General features: G+C 41.8%; 1 protein-coding gene across 3 annotated transcripts in view; it reads right to left on the bottom strand.

The window, feature by feature from the left end:
* LOC117462411 (contactin-associated protein-like 4) overlaps nucleotides 1-14931 on the bottom strand; it is a 230164-nt gene that overhangs the window by 157967 nt on the left and 57266 nt on the right. For 2 of the 3 annotated variants that reach the window (XM_034104634.2, XM_034104633.2), the window contains exon 1: nucleotides 4002-4110. The exons of the other annotated variant lie outside the window; for it this stretch is intronic. In XM_034104634.2, the coding sequence (XP_033960525.1) occupies nucleotides 4002-4110 (109 nt within the window). Of the gene's footprint in view, nucleotides 1-4001; nucleotides 4111-14931 lie in introns of those variants that run through there. 3 annotated transcript variants of the gene reach the window in all.

Consider the following 14931-nt stretch of genomic DNA (forward strand, 5'->3'; position numbering starts at 1 on the left):
AGACACAGATCTATTGAAACCAAGGCTGTTTTGCTGCCAAGAGACACTCGTTCAAAAGTTTACAGTCGTATTCATTACAACAAATAACCAAAATGTATGGCTTTGGTCATGCTACGTGAACAGAACAAATAAAGACACATTGCACAGAGAAAGGGACGTCTATGGCTCATCCTCTGAACACAAGAGCGGCGGTGGATTCCTGCACTCTTCCTATTCTAATGCCGAAGTGTCCTTGTCCCAAAGGCACAACCATCGGTGTGAGTGAATTAGCATTAGCAGTTTAGCAGCTTCTATAACATCCCTGCAAACGGTGTACAAATGTGTATGTTGGCAACAAAACAAGTCCATTTACAATATACCGAGAAGCAGTCCCTAGGGAGCAAGTGTTACTGCGCTAGTGTTAGCAGAGGAAGGTTCCAGAGGTCACAAAGGAAGACTCGATACAGTATGCTCGATACTTGATTAGCTGGTTATTGTCCCACAGTCAGTTCTAATTGCTCACTCTTTGGGAAAGCGATGGCTGTGGCACAATAATCGCTTTCATGTCTATTCCAGCATAATTGCAGAGGAGTCAGTGATAGCTGTCAGCGTCGCCCAGGAAGAAAGAAACGGTTTAAAAACGAACACTGCTATTACCAGTTGGCAGGAAGACAGCAGTGGCTGAATTAGTTCGCACCAGAGACAATGAAAATTTGACATGCAGATGAAGCGAAACTAATCATTACAAAAACAGACCGTACAGAAGACAGACAGAGGAAGAAAAGAGGAAGAGGAGAGCCAGAGAGAGAGAAGGGGAATAGTTAATTCTTCCTCAGGTTCCTGATAAAAGGCCATTCGCCTCCAATCAATAGACTATCAGGGCTTTTTATCCCCTCCTGGTGTCAGACCCAGAGCTATCAGGCCTCCTCTGAGCAGACACATCAGGTCAGAGTCTGAGGCACCACCTCCAGTCTCACTGCAGAGAGAAACTGCTGCTGGGTTATTTAAAGCGTCTCTGTGGGAGAAAGGTTACATGAGGTCGTTGTTTCCCTTTGGCAGAGTCACAGTCTTATCGTCTTTCAAAACATGTAATAATCCTTCTTAACGCTTTGATCCCGATTGAAATATCTCAACAACAGTTGGATGGATTGCCAAAGAACTTTGTGGAAACATTTATATTACCCTCAGGATGGATTTTAATAGCTTTGGCGATCCTCTGACTTTTCATTTCACTCTAAAATCAGGTCAAAATGTGTACAATTATCTGGTTTTATAATAAAATACCTGAACAATACTATAAATAATGACCATGAGCCTAGCATCGACTGCTAATTAGTATGCTAACGCCAGCATGATGATTATAAAAGTCGAACGTGGTCAAATCAGCAGCATTAGCATTTTGAGCTAGCATTTAGCTCAAGGTGATGTGTACATACAGATGTAGCGCTTCGTTTCAGACGCCTACCCGTGCGGGTCCGTGATCGGCACGGGGTGGGCCCCTGCTGAAAAGGAAAACCCCCCGCAGGACTTGAAACGCCCCCTTGATAAATACATTTAATTATAATGAAACCAGCTGCAATGGATCATGGATCCACCAGGGGGAGCCGTGAAAAGCTGCCACACTGGAACTCATGTGAAATAAACAGCTGATCTACAGGTATCTGATATAGCGGATATTTGTTAAGATCCATATGTCACGGATAGGATCATATTCTATGCTAAATAAGAGACATGTAACCATTTACTAAACATCACCATGTTTTTATTTAACAAAATAATGTTTAATTCACGTTGGCGTAAGTACAAAACCATCGCTATGTTTTTAGATCAGGAAATGCATCCGGACTCTGTACTGTGTAAAACATCCCAACAATATTACAAGAAATATATTGCATAAAGCAAACTATATACTTTATTTGATCTAAAATATTGATGTTTCTACAACACCCAGCTGTCTTTGTGTATTTTGTGAATGAAGCGCCATCTCATGGTTAAATCCTGTAATTGAACAAATGGGGAAATTGGGGAACGCCCTCTAGCAATTTGGCAACACCCCCAGCCACTGGCATCCGCTGGGCTTTTGACTGGGACACACCCATGTGAGTCCTATCTGGGGTGCTACATCTGTAAGTGGCATTCGGCTGTTGTTTGAATACTGTACCATAGAATATGACCGACAGAACAACATACATATAATCCTGCTGCAGTGCTCCTGTCTTGTTAGGAAGCTAATTCCTTAGATTGACTTAATATTCCATGTTTTGTGTCATGAAATGTGGAGCTATGGTCTATTGCTACATCTGTGAGAACAACATATTCACATTACCGGGATGCTTCTGAATGTGTGTAATGTTATGGATTCCAGCTGACTGTCTGATTAAATCCTGGGTAAAGATGCTGTGTCGGTGGTATTCAAAAACGGTTAATCCCTGCTCACTTAGAGGCTAAATGAATAGAGAGCGGATGGAAATGAGATGTTTCATGTATTCATTGATTTCCTCAGCGAGCAGCTGGGAACGCTCTCCGGGAACCTGCACCGTGAATGTTGCTGAGGAGGAAATATGACGCACACAGCTTTCCTTATCTTACTACTACATGCTAAGGCTGGATTAGGGTAATGCCTGAAAGCTACCACCGCTGGGAAGTTGTTTGTTAACCTATTTTATTTGCTGTCGAAGCAAAAGCTGCATCTCCTACTGCTACAGTCACACGTTAAATTATGTTGTCTATTACGTTCTTAGAGTTCTTCCACACGGCTACAAGCTGGTTTTTTCTATTTATATTTCAGATATTTCAGACTAACGTCTCTCCAACACTCAGAGGATGTAATCACTAGCTTAGTAGTTTTTAATCCAGACCTACAGTAGAGTACAACAGCAAACAGGAAATATTAACCCTATGCTGAGAGATTTCTAAGAGCCCCTACAGATGGGCCCACATTTACTTTAATTTTATCTTTTAAGTTCGTCAAGTTATTGTGAGTAAGTTTTAACTGATGGTATTCACATGTCTTTTTAAATTAATATCGGACACATGTGGCTCTCCTGTCTCTTGTAAGAGTTAATAAGAGACCAGGATATGTCAGCAGCATTACAGAAGACTGGCTTTGGTGTCAGCAAAAGGGCAACGATGGAAATTACCTTCAACACGAAGCCTTCACCACATGACAGAGAGTGTGACCTTTACTCCTTTCTACTGTGGAAGTCTTAGAAGTGATTAAAGTCTTCAGCCGCTCTTAAAAAGTCAAATCTTATCTTTAAATGGATGAAGTGTGCTGGAAACTGTAGCAGGTTGACATGCTAGCACCACAGCAGAGAGTCAACACTCTTTGCTCAGAGGCTCGAGCTTCAAACCAGCTGATGACGCGGCAGAAATCTGCGGGCTCTGTTTCTTTAGTTCCCCTGGTGGTGAAAATCATCCAGATCCAGATGAAACCCACCCCGCCCTCCCAGGCTTTGATGTGGGGAGAAAGCAGGGAAGCTCGTTCCCCGCAGAAAGCCCCACAACAAACCATGATCTTCATTCTGTCAAAGCCTCACATCGATATCCAGCACAGGACTCCCTGCTGGGGCTTTGTGTCGGGCGAACACACATTCACATTTATCCTCGTGGCAAAAACCTTCACGACAAGCAGAGAATAAAGACGGGACATTAGTCGGTAGGATTTGATGCTTCTGAGTACAAATGTTATGTTTTTGTGTCCTGAGCTTAAATGAAGTCTCTTCACAACTGAGTGAAGCTGCAGCAGAGCAGCTTGGGAGCTACAGAGGAGAGATTGGCCTCTCTATTAGACTTCTAAGATAAGATAAACCATTATTGATCCCTGTAGGGAACTCAGGTGTTAAAGCAGCAACAGGAGCACGATTGAAACCCAGGACAGGTAAGAGTTCACACAAGGATAAAAAGAACAGACTCACACACTGGATAAACCGTATTCCCTATAGCTCCGAAACAATACCAACAATAATGCTAGTAATGTGGATTTAGCCGAACTATGTACATCTGTATCCTGTCTTTCTTACCGTCTCTCCTGTTGAGTTTGGCGAAGCCCGGCGCGTGGCTGCTGGACAGCTGAGAGGAGCTTCTGAAGGACGATGGAGGCAGATTGGAAACCAATGAGCTGTCACACATGTCTGTCAACCAATCACAAAGCAGAACAAAAACGTACATTTTAAAACAAGGCTTGAACTTAAAGGTGGGGTAGGTAAGTTTCAGAAACCGGCTCGAGATACACTTTTTGTTATATTCCATGGAATGCTCTTAACATCCCGATAGCAATGAATATCTGAAGTGCTTTGACAACAAATCCATAACAAAATGTCATCTGTAGAAGCCGTAATACTGTAAAAAGTACAACCAATCCGTTTAGCCGGGCCGGCTAAAGAGAATAAAGTAAACATTATTGAAGGTCAACATCGTAAAAGGAGATGTGTCCAAACTCTTCTCCAGAGTGGAAACCACAGCTGAGGGGTCGGCAGTTAAAACCACGCTGAGGATATCACAATATCACACGCAGCGGGAGATAGATTATCATTTCCCATCTGTTCGTCCGGGAGAAAAAGTGTTGAGTTGTTAAAGACAGAAGGACGAGAGCGCGCTGAGGCTGAGAGGGGGAAATAATCAGCAATAGAGAAATACATGATGTTGTTGAATAAGGTAATACACAAAGAAACCTTTCAATCAGACGTTCGTCACAGCTCCATCATCATTCCTTTGGAGTCTGTGGATATTAGCGAGTGGCACTAATCACAGAGAGGCAGGCTTCATGTCCCCAGCTGGAAGCAGGCCTTTCAGCTGTCATGGCGACATACATTAGGAGATGAATGAACAGTGTAATAATGTTGTAGCAGGACAGGGGGGGAAGTAAACACACACCTACAGATTCCCTGAGAAAAAGGGGAGTGGCTAATCAAGAGAGAAGCTGGAGGAAACCAATCAAGGAAATGATTGGCACCCGTGTGCTGTTAAAAGGAGGACAGCATGTCGTTCAAAAAGAAGAGAAAGAACCAAGAGGAAGTCGGTCCGACGGCAGCTGTTCCACCATGGTTGCTACCTCAACCTGTAATAGATGTATCCTTATTGAAAGGGTTACATTACATTTCTGTTCGACAGCCATATGCCATACATGTTTGCATACATTCACAGTAAATATGTATTCAGTATGATAGCTGTCTAACAGAAGTTAAATTCATTTCTCACTTATTCTGACAATGTACTTAACCCCAAATAAAAGAACCCAATAAAAAGAGTTGTTAAATAATAGTGAAGTCTCTAACTCATAAAACATATTTTTGTGTTTTGCCAAAAGCCACTGTGTCAAGTGTCCTACGTGGGTTGCCGTACGGAGTTGTCCAATATGGCGGACCATCTCGCACATGCGCACTGCAGATAGGGCTGTGACAGTCGGATCTAACAAGGAAGAAAGTGGATTCTTATGGACTTCATCAGAGAAATCAGGCTATTTTTGGGAGTGTTGCCACTGACCCCAGAGCTGTTGGGAAACATTCCCCTTCCCAGTTAAAACCTGCAGCCCGGTGATCTACTCCGGCCTGTCACCCTCAGATCAGTTATTCTCACTGCACCAATATCATTTCCCCTCCTCGTGCACTCTACACACACACACCACACTCTGGACTGGAAAAACAGAACTTTACAAGTTTCCTTTCACACTTCCCTATCCCCTGAACTCCACTCTTACCCTGAGTGACAAAGGACAACAAAAGACTTCCCCCCCACTCACTCACAGTCAATCCCCATGATGTAAACAGTCGTAGGCTCTCGGTGTCAAAGTGATTGATGTTTTGTGAGTTAATGTGACTTATTTGTTTGTGTTTTTGTATCTACTGGATTCCAGTTGTTCTGATAAATGGTCTGTGACATAAGTTGTTTGTTTAATGTACTGATTATTATTTGGGGTAAAAAAATACAGACATTTTATGTTGAAAGTGAATTGGTTGATTATTATTTTTCCTTTGAAAACTTCAGTAGCTAGGTCACCGGGCTATCCCTCTGTTTCTGTGTTTATGCAAATCATTTTTTGACAGCTGGCTATATTAAATATTCCTCTGTCTGGCGCCCAAATGAAATGCATCCGTTCGGGGACAACACCTACGCTACAATGTGGATGAATGGATGCTGTAATCATGTGGTTATGATGAACGGCTCATTACAGGCCGATCCTGATGGAGACTAATCAGCGTTGTCAGGAGAAACCTTCATGTTTCATTCTTTAATGCTTTATAGATGACTGAAGGCAATCAAAACGTCATATTGTATACCTAATGATATTATTAGTGTCAATTGTTGTTAATAGACTTGTATAAACTCACTCTGGATGTTGGTTTTGTTACAAATTAAATCACTGGGATGTGTTTCTGCAGCGGTTTGTTTTAAATTGATTTGAACAACAGCACCCAGGAAAGCATAAAGAAAAGAGTTTTCTGGAAAGCATAATATATGTTCTGACTACACGACATATCGAGCCACAAATCGTTTTGGTCAAATGTGTGGTAAATGTGATTGAAAAACAACAATTAAGTATAAAAATTATCAAATGAAATAATGTCCACTACCTGGATACATAGTAGACCTTACAGTAAAAGACACATACGCGTTTGTTATTGTACGAGCAACACACACAGAGTTTCAGCTCGATAAGTATCCACAGCTTCCCCCTCTGTAATCTGGCGCTGCCTCCACCTCAAGCTGTTAATGGATGTTGTTCTCCACCGCTGAGACGAGAGCCAATTACTGTGCCTCACGCTCGGTCCGATCCCCGCACACAACGCTTTAGCTTCCATTACTCCGTCAACATTAGTGTACTTCATCTCAACAGCACGAGGCCTTTATCTGCCGCTCAGTATCCAACAACCATGATTTCCCTTTTTCAAAAGAGGAATAACCCTCCATTAAAAGACCGGTTTCACAACAGCATTAAAACATTGTCTAGCTGAACTGTGACCCTATGGTCTCTCATTTTGTAATGACATGCAGTGTTTCCCCAATATACATGTCTGCGCACCGCTGCTACGGGGCGCCAGCCAGGTACCAAAACAAAACCATTATTATTATTTTTTTATACATTAAAATAATAATCCGCAGAGCCTCTGTGAGCGAGCGAGACAGAGCACACCTTTATCTATTTAATATAGTTGTAAAAAATAAAAGAAATCATTCCAATGTGTACTATAGGACAGTACAAAAAAACAGTTTAAAAGAGGAGTGATTAGTAAAAATATGCATAAAGAAAAAGAAAGAATACTAACTATGTAAAAAAACTCATCTCTTTCGACTCCACTTCGAGCGATAGAATTACTAACAAAGCACTTATATACTAATAAAGGACTGGCTTATCTAAAGCCAGTTGAGTAGCACTTGAAATACTTGGCTCTATGAAACCTGATGTACTTTATGATTCTGTTTTCTTCAAGGTTGTGTCTTCCTGGTCGAACGCACTTATTGTAAGTCGCTTTGGATAAAAGCCTCAGCTAAATGTAATGTAATGTAAAAGGTAAGATAAGAATAAACAAGTTGAAATGATTTGGTATTGGTTGTGATCATATTCTCAAGATGTTTGGATTATTGAAAAGTACACAGCTCCCTTTCATCTGAGTGTTGAGAGCTGTTTCCATCAATTCATGTTGTGCTCAAAGTGCACCAGATTGATGCATTTAACTTCAACATTTAAAAAAAGAATCTTCCCGGGGGTGCGTGCCCTCGAACCCCCCTATAGGATGTGATGTCCACCCCTCTAATAAAGCAGTTAAAATAATTAAATTGCATACATTATTTTGATTGTTTGTGGATGTGTAGTATTTGTGTTACTGTATGTTCAATAAAGGTGATTTAGCAAAATACACCTGAAGAGCCTCAAGAGCCTTTCTTGTGCTCCACGCTCACATTTTGCTGGGCCCGCGTGACTTAGCACCGCTGCTATGACTCCATCCTAGAGGAAACACTGACATGCATCAATTGTGTTACGAACTCAGACACTTAGTTAGGAGGTAGGACCCAGTTGCACGACCCGGGAGACAGAGGTAAAGTATTGGTAAGATACTTTATTTTTCCAAAACACGATGAACAAAAAATGGTCACTAACTAATCTCAGGTAGAGATGACAAAAAATGGAAAACAAAATGAAAATCGATGACGTGGTGAGGAACAAAACTTTTCTTGAGCACAAAAGATCTGACCATGACAAGACGAGCTGACACTGAACACTGGGAGACAGGGGAATTCAAACACATGACAACAAGACACAGGTGAAACCAATCAGGGTGGTGACGATGAGCACAGGAGACACACAAGGGGTACAGGTGAACACAATCAGACAATCAGACACACCAGGGAAGCTAACGACAGGGAGGAAAACATGACAGGGAGAACAATAAAACACCCATTACCCACACACACCAAACTAAACGTGACATAACACAAGAATCATGACACATTGTTCTTTACCTACAACAGTTGGTGGCCTGACCGCCTACCTTTCAATTAAGTTTGAGATATTGAAGCGAGATCGTGAAATTACTTGACATCCTAGTCATTCTGAAGCGTACCCTTGAAAATGTCAGCAATATATGACGGGTTTGTTATGCCAAATATTAGGAAAATATAAAAGTTCTAATCAAAATGGAGCTGACATTTTGTTTACTTTCTCATCACTGTACAATCAGATTACTTTTTTGCGAAGGGTTATAGTCAGGGTCGCCCTAACCCTAACCCTAACCCTAACCCTGGACAAGATTATATTTTAAATTGCAGCAAATCTCTGAATCAAGACATTTATTTTAATAATTTTTCCACGATTGGAAATTAGAAAAAAGCTGTTGCAATACTTTTAGGAGGGTTTCCTGTGCAATGACACCACTTATGGAACACGCAGAAATATATTGAAATTCTTAGAAAACCTATAATGTGGAGATTAGATTTCGTTAGTATTGTCCCATATCTAACAGGACTTCTTAAGATATATAATGAATAATATATTGCTGTAAATCGTTCTTTATGGTCGCTACAAACTTAACGTACCAGTACCGTAACAGCATGAATAAACATGCGTCGAAATCCAAACAAAGACCTCTTTGCACGAGTGCGTGAAGAGCTGATAACGACTCGTATAGCTCAGCTGTTAGGTGCATCATTGAGCATGTGGCCAGATGTCCTAGTATTTGGTTATTGGTGTGGAGACCAAAACCAGAGCAAAAAGAAGAGTAACGATGTGTACTTTGTAAAGTAAGTTGTTATTCCTAAAGTAAATGCAGGCTTAAGACGTTAACAGTTTTATATTTTAAAAGTTGACGATGCTTCTGCTTGAAAACTCCAGCCCGCCTCCAGCGTGGCCTCAGCGTCTCCGAGCAGTGTCTCTCTGATGGTGAAAGGATCTGGTACTAACCGAGTCTGAAGTCAAGTTAGGACACTTTGTTACGGCAGATATCATTAAGGATCCTGACGTGCGGCCGCATTACACCGACTGAGCTTCGCAGCGGCTCTTTAGTCGGTATTTGATATCTCTATCATTAGTAATAGAGTAGTTTGAGCCTCATACATATTTAAAGTGACTCTTTTAGATGTGCTGTAGCTGCTCCACAGGCATCAGAGGGCCCGCAGGCCTTTGTTCCCTGGAGCTCCTCCTGATAGTCCTTATCCGCTGACCTGACAGACACTTGTTACTGTGGGGGGGGGGGGGTGATTACAGTCGTCTGAAGAGGGGAAATGAGAGGGAAGGCTCTCCGAGGCAGAGTGCATTAATCCCTGAGGAGATAATGTGTGGTGAGGTAACTCTCACCACGAAGAGGGAGCGCAGCAGTCTGAAAGCATCGGCAGGTTTTCCTCCGCTTTGGCATTTAAGAGCCGACGCCCTGACACGGTGGCCGGCGGAGCGCCAACACAGAGGGCTCAGAGGAAGATGGAGCTACATGTCGAACACCTGCTGGACTCTGCAGCCACTGGACTTCGACACGGACCCTGTGTCGGACAGAGAGCTCTCCTGAATATCAAATCACGGCACCTTCATCCTTTACACAAAACCAAACGCACCTCCTTTCTACTTCCGTCAGCTTTGACGTCTAATCCAGGGCAAACGCTTTCCTCTGACCTTTCAGCAGAGAAAACAACAACTCCTAAACAACTGAAAATATTAGACAAGACAAGAGCCCTTCCACGCATGACGAGGAGCGACATTTACAAAAAGAATATGTCTTTCTGGTAAGAGATGAAATGTTAATGGAGGTGACACGGCTGTTTTAACTCCACTGGATTCTTGGAATTACCTCGTTAACATGGTAATAGCGCCCGAAAGGAGAATTTCAGCCTCAGGGGAAACAATAAAAGAAGGAAAGTCGCACACATTTCGAGCACAAAGGAAGCCATTACTCTGACATTTGAGTGATGGGAAATATCTTTTCATTCCGATCAGATATCCTCCTGGACACCCATCACTCACCCTCCGGCCCATCCGTCCGTCCGGACTCTGGAAAGTCTATCATTTTGCAGAAAAAGCCTCAAATGACTTTTAGTTTGAAGCCTTCAGTCTTTGCAGCGACAGAGAGGAGGCCATAGATCGTTCACCTGCATTGCCCACTTCTTTACTGAATAACAAAGTGCCCACAGAGTCCGGGACGGAGACCTTGAATAGCGATGAGCTCCATCCATCACTCAGCAAACAGAGAACAGAAGGTCCTGCTCTTCAGAGCTCTGTGAGCCCCAAACACCCAGAGGTCAGTGCTGCTCAGGGTGAGCCCTCTCCTTCAGCCATTCAGAGCATGCAGCAGTAAGCAGATAATGAGGCTCCGGACATCGTTGTTCTTGCTCCACAGCACCGTCAATCATCCAGTAGAAAACGTCAATGTTCATTTTACTAATCCACACCATACCACCTCCAGTTTGACCTGAAGGGGCTCAAGCCTGCTTCGCCTTGGATATATGCAAAGGACTAAATCATTAAAAACAGAACATTGTAATGTGGGTTTTTTTACCGTCACAAAAGTGTTTCAAGACTTCAAGTCTCCCAAAAGGACCAACGACCCAGTCCTTATCAGGTCCCATGCTTCTGCCTCATCTCTATCAACACAATGTTATGATGGCGGGTGGTGGTGGTGAAGTCCATAGGGACTTGACTTGGCAACTGGAAGGTCACCAGTTCAAGTCCCGGCAAGACCAAGTGCTACCGAGGTGTCCCTGAGCAAGGCACCATTCCCTACACTGCTCCTAACATTAGGATGGGTCAAATGCAGAGAAACCATTTTGTTACATAGTACCTGTACTGTGTAATGACAAATATATATATATATATGTTAAAAATAAGGTATTTTGATATTGTTTCTCCACTACAGAGATACAACCCAATAAGTAAAGCCTGGAGATGCAGCTCTTTATCAGATATGGACAAATGTAGAAAGCCGGAGCAACTTGGTAGCTTGGTAGCCAAATAACTTCAATGTCACTTTTATTTAGACCTTTGTTGATTGTGTCGTGTCTGCGTATTTACTGTCAAATGCCCAATAAAGGTGGCAACAAACAGTTGATATTTTTCTCTTGTAAAACAACAACAAATGGTTGGAAGAAAAAAATCAGAAAGCGAATAGATGTAGATTTCACCTTTGTGTCACCAAGTGAATAAGAATATCCCCATCAGGACTCATTTGGGTATCTTATGGTTGTTGGGTTTTTCTTCTGTGAGCTGATCGTCATTTTATTAGGTAACACTTTATTTTGATAGTCCATAATTAACACTCTATAAGTCAGTTGACATTCAACCACACTGTTTCAACAGACAAGTAACATGCATTCAACTAACTGCCAGTAGAATATACATTAAGCATTCATTGATGATCAACAGATAGTCAACTAATCTAGAGTTGACTATCAGTGTACTTTTAGTAGGTTCTCCACTAAGCGTTTGTAGGCATGTGTTAGGACTATCCAATTAAAGTGAAAACCAGGTGAGAACAGTAGAAAGTCTATACCCTATCAACAGAACACACATTCATCCACTAATTATATGCCACGGACATGGGAATAAAGTAGTGGTGCACGATAATTATCGGTCCGATATTAGGAATTATGACATCATCCCGATAAACCCGATAAAATTATTAATAGCCCCGATAATATACAATATATTTTTGTCGGCCGTGAAGCCAGGACAGTAAACAAACATGTCGTCAGTAGTATGGGACTATTTCAAAGTTTCACAGTTAGATAGTTCGCTTGCTATTTGTATTAACACATGCAATGCAGAAGTTCCACGAGGAGGGAAGAAGGCAACGAGCTATAATACTTCCATCCTGATGAGTCACCTGAAACATCGCCATGGCTACGATGGTGTGTTAAAAGCGTACGAAGACGCCTGCGCTGCTAAACTAGCGGCGAATCCAAAGCCAGCTGCAAAGGCACCGGCGCTTTTACCTATCGACGAGGCTTTTGAAAAAGGCAAGAACTTTATTTGTGGAAATAAATATGGTCACTTTGAAGAGTCAAAGCTGTTCTTGGCTTTGTTTTGTTCATAGGAGTAATGCTCATGTAATTTGCTCACTACTAGTCTTTTTTTACCACCAGGTGTGCAAAAACTACAGGTACATTTAATATATATATATATATTATTATCGGTTATCGGTATTGGTATCGGTCTTGAGAAGCAGGAAGGTATCGGTTTCAAAAAACCAATATCGTGCATCCCTAGAATAAAGCGAAATGTTTTGCAGCGTTACATACAGATAAGTAGATGTATTGAGATAGTGGGATTCATGTTGCCTAAAACCACTGACTCTACTGCAGCGTTATTTCAAGCAGTTACAGTTCTATAATTACACGTAGCTTTATCTTTGACATAATAAGATCTTAACAACTGCATAAAATAAATAGCATGCTTCAAATACGCTTGGGATAATAAACGTACAACAAGTTTTACAAAATAGTTTGTGGGATGCACCAATCATATGAGTTTGACTTAATGTTGACCCAAGAAGCCAAGCCTTCTTTGACCTTAACCAAGCTTTAGTTACGTGATCCGAACGTGACCACGGGCACATCACAACATGCAACTCTGCTTCACAAACAAAGCAAAGCAGTGTCTACAGAACGTTAGTAATGATTGATTTTGATTATTAAAGCCATGGAAAGTATTTTAGAAACCACAGAAATCAGTGGTTTACGCCATTAGGAGAAGTTGAAGAACTTTCAGGTTCAGGTTCAGGTTATTTATTTGTACCCGTAGGTAGATTCTGTTTGCAGAGAAAAATACAAGGGTTCCATCCTGACACTAAAAACAAACAAATAAAGGACTAGTAAAAGTAAAAGTATACCCTGCTCAACCAAATCTCAAAAATATTAAAAAACATTTTAAGAAGGAAAACACTAGTACAAACATGGACATTCAAAATTCACAATTTCAAAATTAAATAAATAAATAAAAATAGGCATCAGTGTGACGCTCCTTTGAATAGCTACATTAGATGATTCTCCACATTTACTGGCAATTAGAAAGATCACAGAAAGTGTCAGGATTAGAGATGTCCCGATCCGATCACGTGATCGGGGGATCGGAGCCGATCACGTGATTTTCCAAAAAACGGGATCGGGATTTTTTTTAATTTTTTTTCTAAATATTTTTTTTTTTTATTTAATGTTACAAAAAAAAATGACCATGTTCACGTCTTAAAGTCATCCTAAGGACTTAGTTTTGGTTTAAAATTACCACAACATCATGGTATGTGTTGCTTTCTTTGGGCTTGTTTTCATAGACCTGGTTGCTTATTTCTCTGAAATCTGGCAACAGAGTGGGCGCAGTGTCTAATAGTAGCAGTAAGCTAACGAGAGGCTACGTTCAGCTGGTGACTCGGGAGTCGGGACAGAGAAAATGTCAGGAGTTTGGAAGTATTATAAAAATTGAAAGCGAAGGCAGTGTAACAGCCAGATGCAATGTTCGCAAGAAGGAGGTTCCGCGTGGTGGAAAGAACAGAGCTACGTTCAACACGACCAATCTAATACGCTACCTGAGAAACAAACTCCAACAACAACACGGCGAGTACACAGCGGCCACTCACGGTAACGGCACTGAAACAACCGACACTTTCACAAGACTTTTAAAGGAAAGAGAAACTGCCCCAGAACAGTGAAAAGGCCAACACAATAACAGCCAAGATAGCTTAATTCATCGCGTTGGATGACCAGCCGTTATCTGTTACGTTTTTTTCTCTTAATGCATTGCATAAAGATCGGATCGGGGGAAAAATCGGTATCGGCATCAGGCAGATTGTCAAAATAAAATGATCGAATCGGATCGGGAGCAAAAAAGGTGATCGGGACATACCCTAGTCAGGATATATTCCGCATTATGGTTATGGTGAATATCTTGCCTTTCTATTTGTATCTTTTAATTAATTTCAACGTCCCACAATGCCGAAAAGTAACTCATCTGCCCTTTCTCTCAACGGGAGAATCCATACCAACAGCTTTTAAAGTGAGCAGCACTCAGCACTTTCCCACTCCTCACTGCTTTAACAACTACAGAAATATTTTGTTTCCCAATTCTTCACCGAAGCTTCAAACCCACTTCTGCATAATGTGTATTTCTTGGTGGCATTCAGCCGCTACCCAGCTAGAAAAGAAGCTCATTATGTAAAGAACACAGCCCACACACACACAGATCCGTGCACACTGCTCGCGGGTGCACACGGCACTCCGCTGCCCTCGGAAGGATATCACACACTCCTCGTCTGTCTGTGGGAGCGGATGTGGAGACACACATCAACCAAATCAAGTGATCAAAAGCAGCGATAGCAGCATTTAAAATCTCTTCATCTCTGGCCAGGTTCGACGCACACAGACGCAGATACCAAGGAGGCAGAAATAACAAACTGCACCTGGGTTTAGTACCAACACCGCTAAGGAGTCTAGCTGCCAGCTCAGAGAGTGCTATTGTGAACCCGGAAAAGTTAAGTACCCCAA

This window comes from Pseudochaenichthys georgianus, chromosome 17 (genome assembly GCF_902827115.2).
Source record: "Pseudochaenichthys georgianus chromosome 17, fPseGeo1.2, whole genome shotgun sequence".
NCBI classification, from domain to species: Eukaryota; Metazoa; Chordata; class Actinopteri; order Perciformes; family Channichthyidae; genus Pseudochaenichthys; species Pseudochaenichthys georgianus.